The following is a 19,930-nucleotide window of genomic DNA, read 5'->3' as shown; positions in this document are numbered from 1 at the left end:
CAGAAACAGAACCATTCTCTTGGTCTTGGTACCACAGCTGATCTATCTGTCATGGGGAAAGATATCAATTAACATTTGATCATTTAAGATATGTATTTATACGCGAGTGTTGCTTTGGTTTATCTATAATGTGGTCATAATGTGTCTGGCATATTGGCCACGTGTCATTATCACAGTGACCCCATTATTCTATTGGCCATTCAGGCCTTGATCATAAGAGGTTTTTCATTTAAGTGTCTGGAGTCCCAGCAGCCCAACGGTCGTGTTGTATACAATAACGTGACAACACGTGTACAAGATCAGGACTGGGTGCCCAAATTTGGTCTTGCTTCCAGCCGAAGAAGGCTTTGGGATAATAAGAAAGAGTCCCTGCACTTAGAAAAGAAAGGTAAATCTGCTTCAGTAGACCCTCATGTTGATCAAAATGTGGAGGCATTCCAAGTAAGCAGGACCCGACTGTTCTTACAGTGGGCAACATCAGGGACCTTGACAGTTGTTGGTTTTTCTAAGGGCGTTCTCCTTGATGTGGCAGGAGTCACAAAAGATCTAACAATGACATGTGTTTTAGTCCCAACTGTACCACTAACCAGTGCAACTGGGCAGTCACTTCATGTTTTCTGGGCCTCAGTTTCATCATCTGTTAAATGAGGAGGATGGGCTAGAGTTGGGGTCCCCCTCAGCTAGGGGTCCCCCATTTCTGGAGCTGTGAATCACCATGACTGGATAACTGCTGAAGTCCAACCCAGCTCTAAATCTTAGGATTCCTATGGTTAGATCCCCCCCGCCAAAGGTCCCTTCAGTAGCTAAGCTTTGATTATTTTATGAATCATAGCACCAGCATAACCAAATTATTCTATGTAGGCTTATCGCATGTTGAAGTTCTCTTTTTTTCTACTGTGTACATACCTGTGAAATAGAGAATTGGATTAGGTATCAGAAGACTTAGGTTCAGATCCCAGCACCTCCGTTACTTCCTCTGTGGGTGACCTCGGGCAAATGCCCTCATCCCTCTGGGCCTCAGTCTCCTTATCTATCAGATCACTAGCTAGCTCTAAGATCTCTTCTGAACTTATGAACCTATAATAATTATATATACTCTGTGGATTATCATAGGGGTTGAGGGCACATCATTCTTTCTTATCTTGTACCCTCAGTCATAGCACTGTGTGTGGCATATAGTATAAGTTTAATAGATGCTTGCTAATTTAGTATAGGTGATAAATCCATCAAAAAAGGAGCATTATCACATTTAGGCACCATGACAAGCACTGAAGATGCAAAGAAAGAGTAGACAGAGCTTACATTGTAAGGGGAGAGACAATATGTACACATACACATACATAAACATATATACATATACACATACTTATATACATCACGTGCACATACACATACACACATGTATATATACATAACATGCACATCACATTTTGCTACATATTATAATTATAGATATTTATACTCCCACTCATTTCAAAGGACTAACAATCTAAAGCTAGAAGAGACCCCAAGGACAATTTAGTCCAGCCCCTTCATTTTACATATGAAGACACCGGGCCCACGAAGGTTAAATAATTTGTTCAAGTAGTAAGTATCTAGGGTGGGATTTGGACTGACTCCAGAGCCAGCACTCCCTCAAAAAAAGGTGAAAATGAGAAAGTTGGCATTTAGAGTCACGCCATTGAGTTTCCAGGAGAGTTTCATCGATTTCCATTTTGATGTTAGTACCCCAGTACATCATGTATGGAGTTCCATTGATAGGAATGGATAAGCTAGAAAATGGTCTCTGTTTTCCTTCTTGGCTAACTTTGGAGGAGAAAGCCTGGGGACAAATGAAGGCAGTCATGGATCTTGAGGCAGCTGGAGGGCTGCTGGGCTCCTGTGAACCCATACCCATTCTTTTCTTTGCCCTGGGCATTGTCCTGGGTTTCCATAATGTCATCGGAGGAAGTCCTCCAATCCGGGACTCTTGGAACACCTTCCATTGCAAAGGTTAATCTGAAGGCCTGAGCTTAACATTTCCAAATAAGTTCAGGTCCCGAGACAACACCCTGCCCCCCCAAAAAAAAATAAAGAGGAGCCCGCCTGCATTCGGGGCTCTCCTGAGCACTCCATGTCACCATTTTAAATAGATGTGAGCAACCCGGATTGGTCCAAGTAGGGAAGCAAGCGCTGAAATAAGAGGTCACGCGTGTGAGTTACTATGGTAATTGAGTACTATCACCAATAGTTTTGCTCTCATGAGCATTAAAGCACATAATAATAGACAAACAACGGTGGCTGAAGGAAGCAGGTAGGATTGCTACGTTCTTTTGTCAGAAGTATATAATGTCTTGTAGTCAGTTTTAAAGACTTCTCAACCCCCAAATCTACCCAGCAGTCACCTGCTGAGTAATTCTGTATGCTTAATCTCATGCCTTTAACTACAAGCTTTCTGCTAATTTGAGGCAAATGGGTATTTGGGGACCTTAAATAGGGAAGTAGGGAAGCTCTGACCTAGAAAACCCCATTCTGAAGGGCCGAGAGGAATGAAAAAAATATATTCTTTCAGCAGTTCTGTAAGGCTCTTTTGAGTGATAGAGGGGAAAGAGCTTTGACTAGTCTAGGTTGCAGCCTCCGAAAGGCGGGTTTTGCAGGGGGGTTGGGGGGAAAGAGAAAGAAAGAAAGAGAAAGAGGGGGAAAAACTTGCTGCACACCCATCCCCACTTCTCCTAACTTCCCCCCATAAAACTTGTCACTTTGCATTGCCATCAGCTACCACAACAATAATCATCCCATGTCTATTGCTAATTGCGAGCACAGCTGAAGCTCAGTGGGGTTCCTTTGCACAGTCTCAGGCCTTTATACCAGGCTCAATCTGTTGTATGGCTCTTGTTCACACACAAAAAAAACTACCAGCAAAGGCAGAAAGAGGCAGAGTCACAGGTTCCTTGTAATCCCCCTGCTTCCCTGCTGACAGCCCAGCCCTAGAAGCATTCCTGGTTTTGTCCTCCTCTTCAGAGAAGCCCGAGTGACCTGTAGCGACTGGTCGGGGACCTGCTTTTGAATGGGGACCGAATACTCCTTCAGGTGCCTGGAGAGGCAGGGCTGCATCTGGCTTCTGAGATTCTGTGTGCAGCACCCCTGGGGCGAGCTGTAGCTTCCTGTAACATGCAAAATATGAGTGTGAACTCCAGGTTCATGGCAAGGAACAGGAGGTCAGGCCTCCATTCAGTTCTAACGAAAGGAGCCCGGAGTTTGCAGATGTTCTTGGGGACGTGTAATAACACCACCTCCCAGAGAGCAGAGGAACCCAGAGCGGGTTTGGAAAGAAAAAAAAAAGTGCCACAATCAGTGCGCTACTTGCAGATTTATTCATATCAATTTTTGCAATTTACATATTCAGAGACAAGATTGCTATTTCGGCGACTTTATGTTGGATGGCATACGTTTTGCGTGTCTTCGGTGAAGGGTAGGGGAGAAAGAGAAGAAAGAGAAAGAAAATTAGGCTTGTTCTTTTGGTGGACTGGGGTGGGGGGGGAGTTGTCAAGGTGATAAAGCCACCAGGGTCAGAGGTAGAGCTCCCCGCCAATGTCTCCTCTTTCCCACCCGACCCCTGTGCAGTCACTTCTTAACATGGCCCAGAACTTCCCAATCTGTCCACTGCCTTTGGTCCATCCCTGACCACTCAGTGCTTGGAAGATGAGGTTGGAGAATGAAAGATTAGTAATAATGATAACTAACATCTCTGTAGCACTCGCTATGTGCCAGGCACTGAAGAGAGAGTTAAGCAGGTTCCCTGAAAAGGAAAGGTGAGGTACCATCTATAGGAACTCGGGCCATCATGTCCTCAGTCTGAAGATCTGCCAAAGGGAAAGGCACCAAGACCTACCCTTGGCACGGGCTACTCTCCACACCCCATGATGAAGCCAGGCATTCTCTTTCTACCTTGCCACCCTGCAAGATGAGAGGGAAATTAAACCTCATGTGAAAGCTCTTGTGTGCAGGGCATTTGCCTCCAAATCAAATTCCTCCTAATGTATTTTCATTGAAGGAAGACCTTGCTGGAGCTAATACGGAGATTAATTCCCCTTAGCCGGGGGAATAAGCACTCCTCAGTGGGCCCATGTTAATTGCCAAGCCTTGGTGCTCAGATCATTTTAATGCATTTAAGAAATACATGGTTTTTATGAGTATAACTGTTCCATGCAGGAGTCGTTACTCTGGGAAGGGCAAAAGCTGTGCTGCCTCATATTATTAGACTAATTCCCTTTAATTGTTTCCTACAATAAGGTTTGCCTGAGCATACATTCCAAACCTTAATAAGTCTGTGGTAGTGTGAGCAACGCTGGAGAAAGAGAAACTGCTGTCTTTTGAGAAATGCAGACTTTCATGGAAAGAAAGGGGCTGAATGGGGAGAAGGGAGGAATTTCTGCTGCTTACCAAGTATTACTTCATTACAGTCATGCTTAGGGAGGAAAGGGTCTTCATTAAAAATATTTTAGGTGATGTGTCATGAAATACCAAAAATTCATCCTCTCTCTTTCTCTCTCTCTCTTCTCCTCTCTCTCTCTCTCTCTCTCTCTCTCTCTCTCTCTCTCTCTCTCTCTCTCTCTCTCTCCTCTCTCTCTCTCTCTCTTGTCTCCCCAACCCCCACCCCTCATCCCATAGACAAGTCACTTAACCTTTCAGTGTCCCAAGTCCTGAGAGGCTTGTTTCTCTATGGTGACTCAGAAATGGCCTTCTCTCCAGCATAGCTTAGCCCTGGTTGAGCTGCCCTGGGGCCTGGACCAAGATGATGAGATAAGACTGACAAGGCTGTTGATTGTAGCACCACCTAAGAGAAGGGAAGTCTTCTTCCAGGCAGCAAGGTGGCATCATGGAGTACTTGGGAATCAGGAAGACCTGAGTTCAAATCCTGACAATTACTGGCCATGTGACCCTGAGCAAGTCACTTAAATCTCAGTTTTCTCCATCTGTAAAAATGGCAATGATAATTGTACCTTCTTCATAGGGTTGTTGTGAATATCAAATGAGATGATATTTGTAAAATGCTTGGCAAATGGTAAGGTGCTAGCTAGTTATCATCTTTAAATAAACACACCCCACTTCCACTGGATTTGAATTCAGAAGGGTTCCTGTAGGGACCCTGGCAGACCTCCTCGGTGTCAATAACCCAGATAGGCCTGAGTTTAGGTTGGGTAGCCATGTTGTCTTTTGTTTCTTCTGGTAAGAGAATAGGTCCTAGGATGGATTTGCAATTCACATCATCAAAGTTTTCGGCTTGTCGGACTCTTTTTCATATGTCGCGATTTAGGACAATTGTTGGTCATAAATTTCCTTTGAGTGGATGGTTGCTTTTCTGAATAAAGGTCCAGCCTTTGTACCTTTCCTGAGAGGTATAAATAATATCTCCTAGAAATGTTTTGGCCTTCAGAGAAAGAGAAGAATCTGAGAATTCTTTATAAAAAAAGAAAGTCAAAAATTTCAAGTTAAGCAGCTGCTTAGAATATATTTCTTCCCCTCTCATTAATGTACTTTCTCTATTTTCACAAGGTTTTTTCTCCTTTACAATAGGGGCTACTGGATGAAAGAGAGTTTAACAATTGAAAGGCGCAGTTTGGGAGGGCTGCAGCTACTGTGGCCAGCTTCTCAGTCAGATAATAGAGCAGGGGGTCTGAACCTGGGGGTTCCATGGATAGATTTCAGGGGGTCTGGGAATTTGGAGGGGGAAATTGTCTTTATTTTCATTTAGCTCTAATTGAAATTTAGCATTTCCTTCAATTATATAAAAAAAACCTTCTGAGAAGGGTACCTAGGGATACCTAGGCTTCACCAGCATGCCAGAGGAAGCCATGAAAAACAAAATGTTAAGAGGCAACCCAAGGCCAAACTTATTCCTTGGCACTCTCTTTGACCCAATGAAGGATGTCTTTGAGAGGGCTAGACCCAGGTTGTTTGAGGGTGTGCCCACCAGTAATTACAGAAGCCAAAAATGAAAAAAAAATCACCCTGACTAGAGACCTCAAAGCCCACCTCATCAGACCCTCCAGCTGGGGTAAAGAAGGGTGGTTCCAAGCTTTGCAGTCTCAGGTGGAGTCCCTGGAGGCTCTTGGAAGAACTAGTGCCTGCCCCATGCTTGAGAAACAGTCATTCCTCAGAACAGCTCTAGTAAGGGATAACATTCTGAAAGATTGGGGCCCTTGGCAAAGTGGCGCACCTTTGCCACTGTCTCCATTTGTAAAAACAAAGCAAAGACTAGTCATCTTCAGAGGCTGGTTTTTGTTTCCTAGGGAATTCCACCCAAAATCCAGAGGCCTGCTATAAGTTAGACCCATTGGGTGAATCAGGGCCTTGGCCTTAGGCCTGGAGAGTTGCACTGAAATTACATATGAAGCCATGTTTCCCCTCTGAAAGAAAGAACAGGACACAGGACTTATGATCAGGATAACTTGGGTTCAAATCCACCATACCCCCCAGCTGTCTTTGATGGCTGTCAATTGACCAGGTCCCTCCTAGTTTCTATTCAAAAAGAACCCACATTTCATGGCTTCAACTTAACAAAGCTAAGGCTGCTTTGGAAAAGCTGCAAAGACAAGCCCGGTGTCCTTTTTCTCTGGAGGAGGTCTTTCACATGCTCTTGAGTTACTCAAGTTGTAAGAAAGAAATGTATCTCTTGAAAGTTCAAAAAATAAAAGATTTCATGATAGTATTTCACTTTAGCAATTCAATCAGGCTTAGAAGGGCCAGGAGGGGAGGACGAGTGGAATAAATAACCATTTTTTGGTCATTGAAAAGTAAAACCAAGGGCCTGGTCAGGTGGTTGTAGTTACAGTATTATTATGATTATTGTCTTTCCTATTGTCCCCATGCCAGCAATATTTCACTGTCTTATTAGACAGCCCAGGCTCTAAAAGGGTTCTCTCCCTGAATGGCCCTCTGAGCTTATCAAGGTAGTGAGCCAGAAACACCATTGTTGTCTTGTGTTCCATAGGAAGACTCTCTCACACTTCTCTACCTACAGAACTTTCTTCTGATGTCTTCATCCAGCTCTTTGGCTAAAAGACTCAGGTTGGCAAAATTCCCTATGTTGCTATTTTTTAAAAATCGCCCTTAAAATGGGTTGGATTCAATGAATAGGCCACATTGCCTCTTATGGTTTTTGGTAGTTATCCCATCCCCCCTACCCCAAAAATATACATAAATAAATGATAGACAGATAGATAGATGGATGGGTAGATAGATTAATAGAAGGAAGAATAGATAGATAGATAGATAGATAGATAGATGGATGGATAGATGGATAAATGGAAAGATAAATAGAAGGAAGGAAAGATAAATGGTTGGATGGATAAATGGAAGGATGGATAGATAAAAAGAAGGAAAGATAGAAAGAAAGAAAGAAAGAAAGAAAGGAAGAAAGAAAGAAAGAAAGAAAGAAAGAAAGAAAGAAAGAAAGAAAGAAAAAAAGAAAAAGAAAAAGCTTAACCAGATTCAAGATTTGTTTTCATTTGATTTGAAAGGATGGGAAAGAAGAGAATCAAGTTGAGTTGAACATGTAGACTGGAAGGAGGAGAAGCAAGTCAAGTTGAGCATGTAGACACAATCTCATGAGTCACCATTTTGGAGGCTAAATTAAATTTCAGTTATGGGCAGTGAAATGTCCCATGCCTGAAGAACCACATTTACCTTGGTTTTCTTGAAATAAAAAGAATAATTCCATTTGATTCTGTTTTTAGCCTTTCAAAGCACTTCCCCACCAAGGGTGGTGATACATAAGCTGGGAAGTATAGACCTGAAGTGGTTGAGAGAGAATTAAAACCCAAGGCAATAAGATTTTCCATTTTTTAAATTCTGGAAGATTTTCTCTAAGTATTTTAAATGAATAAATGAATAAAAAGCCTCATACATGCCATGTGCCAAGCACTGTACTAAATGCTAGGAATAAAAATAGAAAAGCAAGACATTTTCTGCCCTCAAGGAGCTTACATTAGAATAGGAAACAACCCGTATAAGAGTGTAGGGGCTAAGGAGGGGTGTTGGCATCCAGAAGTCCCAAAGATAATAACTGGAACAACAGGACAGTTGATCAGCTAGCCTTTTGCTCTCAGACTCCAACATCATAATTTCTAGTTGCTAACGCAGAATCCCTTTACCACAAATGTGTCATGGCCCAAGATGAGGGCTACTACGTAGAAAGTTAGAGGGAGCAGGATGCATTGAAAAGAATGCTAGACTTAAAAATAAAAAGACCTGGGTTCAAATCCCAACTCTGCCACCTACTTCCTATTTGACCTTGGGCAAATCATTGAATTTCTCTGGGCCTCAGTTTCCTCACCAGTAAAATGAGGAGGTTGGGCTAAATAAGATCCCCCCCCCAGCTCTAAACCTGTGCTCTCATGAAGTCTGGGCATTGGTTTCTCCATTTATTTGAGTGAAATGACCCCTAAGGCCCCTTCCAACTGTAAGTCTATGACCCTGTGTGAGATTCTGTGATGAAATTTTTACTCTATGCTTTTGTTATATTTGGGGCCATGATCAGTGTTATAGCTAAGTATATATCACAATCATCTTTAATTAGTCATAATGGAATTCTTCTGTAGAATCATCATCATCATCATCATCATAGCTGTCATCTGCATAGCACTAAAAGTTTTGCCAAGCAGTTTACATATATTTTTTCATTTAAGCCTCAGGAACAGCCTTGTGAGGAAGAGGCTGAAGAAGTGTTATCCCTACTTACAGCTGAGGAAACTGAGGCCCAGAGAAGGAGAGGAGCTCACCCATCATGACATAGCTAGTAAATGTCAAAGGTGGGATTGCTGTTCCCAAATTCCATACTCCTGGATTTAGAACCAGAAGGGACCTCAGAGGTCATCTAGTTTAATCCCCTTGTATAGCTTAGGAAACTGGGGTCCCCACAAGCTATGACCTGCCCGGGATCAAACAGCTAACACATAGATCAAAGACACAATTTTGTAAGCCAGGTCTTCGTCACTCTTTCTACTATGTCAAATCAATATCCGTATATTAAAAATAATAATGTGCCTTCCTTTCTGGAATGTAACTTCAGTTCTAGTATAGTGAACCTCATAGCATCTGGATGACAAATTGCTTAATCATTCAATCACCATTTATTAAACACCTGCTTTATACAAACCCCTGATCCAACATGAACCCTAGAGTAATTTTAAGATGGGTTGATAAAGGGCTCAAGATATTTAGCCCAGAAACTGTGTTTTCTAGATTAAATATGGCTTAATGATATATGATGACTACCCAGTAGCAGGCAACTTTGCAACTGAACTGATTAGACCGAAGAAAAAGTGACATGCCTCTTATTTGGATATGAAACTCAATTTGCTCCCAGAGAAAATAGTGTTACCTTCTCCTCCTTGGGAAATCGTTCGCTTCTCATCTTGCTTTCAGTGTGTAATCTCCCCAGCCAGGAGAGAGGGAGAGAAGAAGAGGGGAGGAAACTGAACCTCTCAAGGCTTGGGTCAAACTCCCAAGGCTTGAAGAAAAATCTGTAGCCCTCACTGAATAGAGCAGAGACTCTATTTTTTGACTCTCCATGGCCATCGAAAGACATAAGTCAATAGTTACGAAGGGATGCCTCAGAGACGCCCAACATTGCACTGGCTAAACGCCTTCCCTTGTTTCTCCATGGCGCTTAGGATCCAGTACTTAGGAGGGCAGAGGCTTTCTTTCTTGAGCACTATTTTTATTTCTAAATTTAAAAGACAATTGGAGAAGCTGCTAATATGCTCCTGAGTGGTAAAGGATGCTAGCAATGAGAACTGCTTCCAGCAGAAAAGATTATTGATCCAGAAACATGCAAAATGAGGCTCTTCTCTTCAAACCCAGTGCATCATTTTCTTTCCTATTCTGTTAAAGTTTGTCCTTTATACTTATCAAGATTTTTAGGGTTTAATACTCACTCCTCTTCAAGGGGAAGCTTGGCACATGCTGGATGGTCTGGCATCAGGAAGACCTGAATTCAAATGTGGCCTTAGACACATACTAGTCACGTAACCTTGGGCAAGTAATTTCACCCCTGTTTGCCTCAGTTTCCTCATCTGTAAAAGGAGGATAATAATAGTACCTATGTCCCAGGGTTGTTGTGAGGATCAAATGAGATAATATTTTTAAAGTGCTTAGCACAATTCCTGGTACATAGTAGGTGTCATGTAAATGTTGGCTAGGGTTTTTTTCTTTTTCTTTTTCTTTTGGGGGGGGCATACTTTTGAATTCTCTAATGCCTAATGTGGCATTTAATAAATGCTCAGATTAATCCATTGTTTCATCAGAGTAGGGAAACTCCTGATGTATGAAATCCCTCCACCAATTCAAATCAGCAACTCATACATCACCTGTAGTCCTATAAGAGAAGGACACTTCCAGTATGTGTCAGAGAAAAGCTCAGGGGATCCTAACTCTTCATTTTACAGATGAGGAAACTGAAGCCCAGAGACCTCAAAGGATTTGGTAAAGTCCCCCAGGTAGGAAACGGAAGAGCCAGGACTTGAACCCAGATCTCTCTGGGTTCAGAGCTCAATTTACTACATGACACTTCCCTTCTTTCTCACTATGACATACTTACAATACGTAGTCAGCTCATCCTTCCAAGACTTGTGAATTTAGAGAAAGCTACATCTATGAAATGAAAGCATTTCAAGAGTCTCAAGACCAAAGCTTTGGTGCCTAAGTGTGCTGGGGTGCAGCGAAAGGCCCCACTTGGCATCAAAAGGCCTCAGCTCTACCATGTGACCCCAGGAAAGCCACAGCACTTATGCAAGCCTCAGTCTTCGTCCATAAAATTGGGAGGATCATGTCTGCCTTAAAGCATCCTGCAAACTTTAAGGCATTCTTTAAGTATTAATATAATAATTATTGTTTGTGTTCAGATTCTTCCATAATTTTGATGATTACTCTTATTATCCAGAGGAGGCAGCTAGATAGCTCAATGAATAGGGCACTGGGCCTAGAGTTGGGAAAACCTAAGTTCAAATCTGGGCTCAGACACTTAACTAACTGTGTGATCCTAGGCAAGTCACTCAACCCTGTTTATCTTAATCCACTAGAGAAGGAAATGGCAAACCACTCCAGTGTCTTTACTAAGAAAACCCATGGACTTTATGGTCCACAGGGTCATGAAGTGTTAGATGCAAATGAATAACCATTATTATCTACATTCTTAATTTTTTATCTTCGGGCCATTGGGAGCATGGCATACAGAAATATAAACAAGAGTATTATATAAACCATAATAATAATAATGGCCAGCATTTATTTTGTGCATTAAGAATTACAAAGCGCTTTGCTTGAGTTATCTTCTTTGATCCTCACAAGAGCCCTGTGAGGTAGGTGCTATGACTATCCCCATTTTACAGATGAGGAAACTGAGGCTGGGAAGGCTAAGTGAGTGAACCAAAGTCACACTTTTACATAAGTATATGAGGCAGGATTTGAACTCAAGGCTTCCTCTCTCTAGGTTCAGCACTATCCAGTTGGCCATTTTGCCGTCCCAAGAGTGATGAATATTATTTCATTGTGATTCTGGTATTCCAATCCAGCAGGCAGTTACTAACACTAGAAGGACCAGATGCATCAAGCGACAAAATTAGGGTTAAGGTTAGGGCTAATATTTTAATTTTACTTTGAAATAAAAACATTCATCCTACTATCTCTACCCTCACAATCCAATGCAGGGACTCTTGTGTGTCCTTCAATTGTATCCTCAGCTTTAAGCACCATGTACTTAGCACATAGTAGGTATAAAATGCTTTGTTGACTGGTTTCTGGCCTTTAAAAAATCCACTGAACTGATTGACTCAGTTTGCTACTTTGAGATACTCTTAAATTGCATTCTTTAAGCACTAACTATATACAAAGCCCTGCCAGACAGAGAGATACAAAGACAGAATGGCAGTAATAACAAAAACAGCTCCTGCCTTCCAGGAGCTTACATTCTACCGTAAGCTCCCCAAAAATGCAGAGCTGAAGAACTACAAAAACAAAAGGAAAAGGCCTCAAATATTTTTATTAACTGAGAAGTCATAAGGCATCCATTCCAGGAGGACCTCTGAAATCAGGGAGAGAAGCAGACATCCACCTGAACAGACAGGGAAGAATCAGACACTCCAAAAGGCGAAAAACTGAGATAAACAAGAGTTGTAACGTAGGCCAAGTTCACAATTAGAAGGCAGGGTCTCTCTCTCACCTTCTTCCAGCATCCCAAACTCCTGGGATGTAAGCACCGGATCCCATAAACCAAAATGTAATTGCATTGCATCCCAAACTACCTCCCAGGTCATCTCTTAAGCATAAGGGATGTCTGTGTCTGCAAGGGAGGAACTTTATGTCCTTTCCCTCTTTGGGTGGGAATTTGACACCTCCTACAATGAGCCTGCCGGCCAGGTGCAAGGAGGCATCCTATGGATGGCTGTGCTTGTTGGGGTGACAAGTAAGAACTCTTTTGCACTGAGCCCTGGATGTACACATGGCCCACCCTACTTGGGTGACAGATTACAATGTCGGTAGTAGGCTGCATTTTTTTGTACTCTCCAAACTCCATGTGGAAGAGAAATGAAACAGAATGAGCACGGCTTACACAAAATGGGAGGGGGGCTTTGCAGCTTTTTTTTTTTGGTGGCATGTCTCTCAGTGAAGAGAAAAGACATGTCACACCAGGCTTCTTGGCTGAGGTGCGTGGCTTGTCTATTCTCACAGCCAAAGCAAAATGCCACTGTCTAGAAGCCAGCGAGCCGCATGCCTCCTTCGCTTTCCTCTGAGGCATACCACATGCCTCAGGATGCAACACCCCTGGGAAGGAGAAGCAGAGCCCATTGGGAAGGCATGGCCGACCATCCAGGGCCAGCCAGTGGGCACCTGGGCCTGGTGTGACAGTGTCAGATCTGGAGGCCCTTGGTTGGTGATGCAGTATTCCAGAAAACATCCCTCTCCAGATTGGGGCATTTGAGCTCACTTGGAGTGCTTGAACCATCTCTACATATCCAGAATTCCATTCTTAGTCCCATCCTGAGAGGGTCTGAGGCACACCAGACATGACAGCCTGAGGCCAGAGTGGATAGAGCTTGAAGCCACATCCTGCTCAGGGCAATTTTGGCCTCTGGGTACCAAACACCCCAGACACTGTGAGAAAAGATGTTGGTTAGCTCTAGGCTGCCCAGGCATCTTTAATAGCCAGAGTCCTAGAATCCAGTATGACTAGACCCCAGGAAACTCCCCTCTCTGTCTTCAGAGAAGGCTTTACAAGTAGTAAGAAAACCCATCCATTTTAGAATCTGCTCTTCATCCCATTCTCCCCAGTCAGGTCCAAACCAAGAGCAAAGAATCCAGCGATCACCCCCTGCTGAAGGGCAAGGTGCCCCTAGGAATTTTGAATGTCAACTTCATAATCTTTAAAAGAGCAGGATTTGGCTGTCAGGACACATGGCTGCCTTGAGCACAGTAGTGTGAGCTCTTTTCTGTGCTGAGTTCTGAGGGAACCAGCAATTGGCTGGGACAAGAAGGAGCCAAAAAAAAAAATGATGGATTTCAAATATGACTTGGGGGGTGGAAATGTTTAAAAAAAAAAAAACCACGGTGACAGAGACAAGCCTCATTTCTTACAAGGTGAAACTGCCAAGTTTCACCTTGTAAGAAAAATTCAAGATTAATTTTTTTTTAAATTAAGTCTGAAATAAGGATTGGGAAAACTGTGAGTGTTAGGCATAAACTGATTTTGGATGATCTTTAGGTGAGAAAGGGTGGAGTTATCATAAGAAACATGTTTTTATTTATGCTTTTTGAATCCCCACTGGTGTGTGATGTGTGTATGTGCGTGAGAATGCATGGTACAAATTCCCTGCCCATTCTTTCTGCATCTCTTCCACTACAGCCGCATAGATGCACCCTAACATTCTTTGTCCGCAACGCTTTCCATTTTTATTTGTAAATTCTTTGGTGAATACACATTTTGTAAATTACAGTAGAGAGCAATGAAACCTGGTGAAGTATAAAAGATGAGGGTGTTTTTTTTTTACCCTGACACTTTATAACACTGTTCATATGTCTCCGAGTGAGATTTATGAATATATGAGCAGTAGTACAAAATTATACCGAGCCAGAGACTTCCTTCTCTGCAGGGGTGGCAGTCTGCAGTGACATAGCTTCAAGCATTTTTCACAGGCAAGAAGCAAGATTTAACCCCCTTAAGGGGGAAGTATGATTTCAACAGCTTGAAATGAGCTCATTTGTATTTGCTTTTTTCATCTTTCATAATTTTTTGTGTTAAGATTAAAACAGATTGCACAGTCCAGGCAAGGTCACATAAGCTGCTGCATGCGTGCGTTTGGGTCCTAAAGATAAACCACACTCATTGTATTAGCGCCTGGAAGCCCCCAACACACTAAGACATCTTACCTAATCCAGGCTCCTCGAGGCCCTCACAGGCTTGATTCCCAGTTCCACAGATGAGGTTTGAAGTTTGCTTAAGGTAAGTGGTAAGTGGCTGTGTTTAGCTCTATCAGCATTAAGAGTCATTGCCTGCCTTTGGGAACTAGGAAAATGGTATTGGTGAAACTGATGTGCGGTGGTATGCATTATCAACACCATAAAAATAATAAGAAAAAGAAGTCACTTCGAAGCCCAGCTAAAGGTGAATCGAGAGGACAGTGGTTTTGTCCACACTGTGAGGTTAAAGTGGTCATGGACAGAGGAGTTGGGTTTCATGTTGGCACATTAGTACATAAACTGGGACTTTTTTTGCAACAGGAAAGGACTTGATTTTTGTTAAGTATACATCTGCCATGCTCTCTCAAGACGAAATTCTCCATCGACCACTTTAATCATTGGACTTTGTAGCTTCATAAACCTAAGCCTCTTTATAACATGCTTGCTGGAGAACTTTTGTCTCTTTTTTCCAGCAATGGTACAACAGTTCCATGAACGTGATTTGCACCTGGTTGACAGACCGGATGGACTTGCAGCTTCATATTTATCAACTGAAAACACTTATTAGGATGGTAAAGGTAAAAGATTAAACCAAAAAAAAAAAAAAGGCAACATGCTTTTTTGCAAACAGCTAATGCCCACATGTTTCATCAGATATCTGCAGCTTCTTTTCCAAAAGAGTATTCTTTGGAAAAAGAGAAGGAAAGAAAGAAAATAATAAGCTCCATGATATAATCCTAAAATTAATCATTTTAATAATAATGACACAAGATAATCCTTTTAGAATATTTATCTGAGTGGTGGATTCATTATATTTTTTTTAAAAAGATGAAATTTGAGATCAGATCTTTGCTCTAATTGGACAAAGACCCCATGGATTTATCAGGCAACAGTTCAACGAAGACTATAGTGTGCTGACAGTTTTCCAAAAAAATGGGTTTATTGTACTCAAGTATGAATCCTAGCAATTAGCCAATCCTGCTTCTGGTTTAATTAAATAAAACTTTTCCACCCTTGATTTCATGGAAATATTGCCGGGTAGCTATTTCTAAATATATGCTTGTGATCACTATGCGAATGTAAATCAAGAGTGCCCTGATAGTTAATTGAAGGAGTTTCTTTTACAATGGCTGTATACAATCAACTCTAAGAGATCACAAAGGTGAGATCACATACCCTCAAAGTAGTTCTTTTTTTTCCTGTTCGTATGTGTGTGCTCCTTGGACTAATGATAATTATTTCAGTGTGAAATCACAGTGGTTTACATGAAATAATAAGCTCACAGAAGGGGGTAAATACGTTTTTGATCATTTCAGTTTCCATTTGAGGCTTTGCAATGTTGTGTTTAAAAACATTCATATGTAACAACAATTAAAAAAAAAAGCCAAGTCAAAAAATGAATGAATCCAAATATGCTACTTTTTAAAATATTTTGAAAGTAAAATCTAGCTGAATTTCTATTTTCAAAAGGATAAAGATATGTTTCTATTTTTCTTCTTGGATGGGTATTTTTCACCTAAGGAGAACATATTAAGAGTCTCTTTAACCCTAGTAATAATTTAAAACCAATTACAGTTTATTTTGAGGTAATTAAAGAAAATTATTAATATCTATATTAATTTGCTCTCAAAAAGATTTGGCCTTGCAAAGAGTCTAAATTCCAAAATCAAATCCCAGGAAGAGGTGTATGACAGCTGTTAAAAGAAATATCGCAGCTCAACATACTGATCCAGCTAATTTTCAAATTTGTGACTCCAGCTAACTTGGTGGGGGATATGGTGTCTATTGGCCATTTTCCCTTGTCTGGCTGCTGGTTATAAATAGCCTTATGTGGCCCCTTTCCATCTTACCCTTATTTTGTGAGCATTAAAAGAAAAGGTGCTTCTGACTAAGTATATCCATATGTATATGTGCTCACGGATACATATATGCACACCCACGTTGCTGCTGCTGCATTGCTGCATTTTCCAGTATTGATCTATCGAGAGCCTTGAAACTTCCGAAGTTTTCTATAGTGAGTGTAGCACAGGCCACAGATCTAGAGACAAAAGTGTCCTCAGAGACCATCTAGTTCAGCCCTTTCACATTGCAGAGGAGAAGTCTTAGGTACAATCAGCTTCTGTGTTCTCTTACGTTCCCATAATTATGACCCAACGCTCTCTTTAAGAAAGCTTCAAGTTAGAAGAGCATGTTTAATATCCTAATTCTACTAGATTTGATGATGTCCAGGATGAAACCTCATTCCCCCCTCTCAGTGAGTTCTCCCTCCCTGGACCTTGCAGGGATGTCCCCACATCAATGGAGCATTCAGGCTATGGGGATGTAAGGTTAGATGACCATCTAATCACGAACCAAAGCAGACCGTGTCATACAATTGTAAACATGGAAGGAATCTTAAGAGGACATCTAGTTCAGCTTCTATCTACAGGGGCTTAATATATCCCTTCTATGCACTGCCCAGAGAATGTGTTCTCCATGCAAACTATGTGTCAAAAAAAACCAAATCAGCTTTTTCTTCTGCCTTAACAGGCAGAGCTGAGACTTTGCCCAGAGTCCTGGTATTGACCTAGAATAGAGGACTGGGATTCCTTTCCTCCCACCATAATCTAAAGACCACTGAAGCTGTGTCTACAGGACATCAAAATAAATGATGAAAATAAAAATTCAGTCCACCCGCCAGATATTTGGTCTGCGTAAGAGCATGCCATTAATTTAACCTTTCTTCCCTGAAATGAGTGGAGGTTCTGGAATTTTTTATAAACAATTTCAGTTAACACCCTCAACTCTTCAGGAAGAAGTTATGATTTGACCCAGAACTCATAGGAGCCTAGATTCAGAGCCGGAAAAATCTCATAGGTCATTCAATCCAACCTCCTCCTTTCAGAGATAAGACATAGCAATCTACTATGTGCTAGGGAGTTAATAACATTTATTGGGCATCTACTATGTGCCAGGCACTGTGTGAAGCTCTGGGGATGCAAAGAGAGGCAAAAGACAACCCCTGTTCTCTGGAGTTCACAGTTTAATGGATAAAGGTGGTGGTTGTAGAAAAATGTTTATCAGCAAGACAATAATTTAATGGAAGTAAAAGACAGATCTTTTAAATTTTTTTCATGAAATCACCCTAAGTTAAGATGTTCCTGGTCATTTTCCAACAATCTTATGGAAGTTTTTAGAGGCACATTTTCTGTGAGGCTTCAACTATCCTGAAACTGATAGAGATACTAGAATGGTAAAATCTCAGGAGATAGAAGGGACCTTGAGTCATTTAATCCATGGCATGAATCTCTTCTAGGTCATCCTCAACAATTCTTATTACCAAATAATATCCAATCCATTGTTCCTTAAAAAAAAAAAGAGTCAAAACTTTTCCCCACACCCTGAAATCCATACAGGAAGTACCAAATAAAATAGATAGAATTAATTCTCAAGTTCTGTAGAAAGAAGATTAAAAATGAGTCATGTTCATACAACATATTGATGAGACATTAGTGCCTCATCCTCGCCATAACTTTGCTGCCTGCGATCCGTTCCCTATACCAACATACATATGTCTGTCATGTGAACGAGACTGTGTTTGGATTACTACAGCTAAGAACAGTTGAAATACCAAAAAGCAAGATGCAACCAAAAAAAAAATCCCAAAAGATCACAGGCCCCTCGCTTTGGTTTTCTATGCCCCTAATTCTATCTCTCGGTAGTTAATGGTGCTAACCTGAGAGGAAAAATGAAGCCCAAGTGAAAGAAAGTCATAGGAGGGTATTTCTTTCAGTGGCTTTGAATAAACACACTTCAGAAACCACTACATCTGATGAAGTGTGTCTGGTTACAGTTCCTCTTTCCTTATCATGAAATGAATTTTAATTTCTAATGCACTTAGTAACTTCCACATCATGGCTTTTGATTTAGTGGTAAATAAAATGCAACATGAGCTGCCTGTTTGTCAGTCGTCTCACCCCACAAAACTTGCTTGCTTTTTTTTTCCTGTCTCACGAAGCTTCAGTTTCCCTTCTCATTGCATCTTTTCCCTCCTTAGAAAACTTATAGGGACTTCCGATTACAAGGGGTACTGGACTCCACCTTAAACAGCAAAACCTATGACACAATCCGAAACCGACTTACTGTCGAAGAAGCCACGGCCTCAGTGAGTGAAGGAGGGGGCCTTCAGGGCATCACGATGAAGGACAGTGATGAAGAAGATGAAGAAGACGATTAAAACATGCTCTCCGTCCTAGAGGTCCTCTAAGACATAGCCTTGTAATCAATGCATGCCCCTACTCTCTTATTCAGTTATAGCCACATTAGGGGAATTTTCCGTCCACTCTAAATGCCCATGAGAAGTTTACCAATAGCTGTGTGGTTCTGAGATTAGCACCTCCATTGATTCATTGGTTCCCTGGGTTCGTAACTGTAAATTCAAAGCAATATGGAGCACCATTGTTTAAAAACAGTTCGCAGTTCATAAGCAGAGCTAAACAAGGCTACTTTAGCAGCCTGTTTCCACACTGATGGTCAATTGTGGTAAAGATGAGTTCCTGAAGTACTGTTCATTTCCCTGTTTCTCTTTATGTGGACCCCAACTGCATAAAAGAATACACAAATAAAAATGCTTTGGGGGTTTTTTTTAAACAAAAAAGAAAAATGAGGCTGTAATAACTGCTTTTTTGTGTTCTTCCTTTGGCCCCCAGAATTTGAGCTCGACTCTCTTGGGTCCTCGTGAAATGTATTTTCATGTAACCATACAGTTAGTCACAAAAAGTGATATACCAATGGATCAGTCATTCCAATGCCCAGCACAGGTTAAGCCCAAGTAACAGGAGATACCCTACCCAGCAAGCCCAGGCCCAAGCAATCACGTTCTACTGACCCATGCCCTATCGAGTGTTACATTTTGCTTTTTAAAGTTTCAATAATCATAAATGTAAAAAAAAAAGAGAGAGAGAGATGAAATTTAAATTACAATCCTAGACTATACAATGTGTTTATAATAAGATAATGGATATTTATTTCAGTAGAATGTAACCATAGTTTAAATTATTTTGGTTCACAATGTTTTTTATATGTCATGTACATTCCATTTTGACCAGTCACTGCATGACCCTGGGGGCCCCTCCAGAAGCTCTTCCTTTCTATGTATAGTAGTGAATCTATCTTGCTTTTGGCCTTATACAAAGCCTACAGTTGAAAAGTGTGGTAAACTGTGGCTTCTCAATAAATAACTATTCAGATGTCCTAAGAATAAAGTTTGGAGTCTTTTTCTGTATTACTTGGCAGGCTGAGGCTGGGCCACTGAAGAAGGGAGGGGACATTTCTAGGAAAGTGTGCTGATTACAATCATTCAGTCCATAAACATTTATTAGGCACCTACTGTGTGCCAGGTGCTGGGCCAAGCTCAGAGAAAGGCAAAAACAGCCCCTGCTCTCAGAGAGCTCTCGATCTAATGGGGGAAATGATATGCAAACAGCTACATACCAGCAAACTACCTGCAAGATAA

The 19,930-nt window shown here is 41.4% G+C and overlaps 1 protein-coding gene across 11 annotated transcripts in view; it reads left to right on the top strand.

The window, feature by feature from the left end:
• Positions 1-19,679, top strand: part of CADPS (calcium dependent secretion activator) — a 572,571-nt gene extending 552,892 nt beyond the window's left edge. For all 11 annotated transcript variants that reach the window (XM_078152119.1, XM_020976388.2, XM_020976394.2 and 8 more), the window contains 2 exons: positions 14,910-15,014; positions 18,473-19,679. In XM_078152119.1, coding sequence (XP_078008245.1) covers positions 14,910-15,014; positions 18,473-18,652 — 285 coding nt within the window. In that variant the 3' untranslated portion in view covers positions 18,653-19,679. The remainder of the gene's footprint in view (positions 1-14,909; positions 15,015-18,472) is intronic.
• The last annotated feature ends 251 nt before the right edge of the window (positions 19,680-19,930 follow it).

The sequence above is a fragment of the Phascolarctos cinereus genome, unplaced genomic scaffold (genome assembly GCF_003287225.1).
Source record: "Phascolarctos cinereus isolate Bilbo 61053 unplaced genomic scaffold, phaCin_HiC Scaffold_4;HRSCAF=312, whole genome shotgun sequence".
Lineage (NCBI taxonomy): Eukaryota > Metazoa > Chordata > Mammalia > Diprotodontia > Phascolarctidae > Phascolarctos > Phascolarctos cinereus.
Note: the sequence above shows the minus strand (reverse complement) of the source record. Positions and strands in the feature narration are given on the sequence as shown.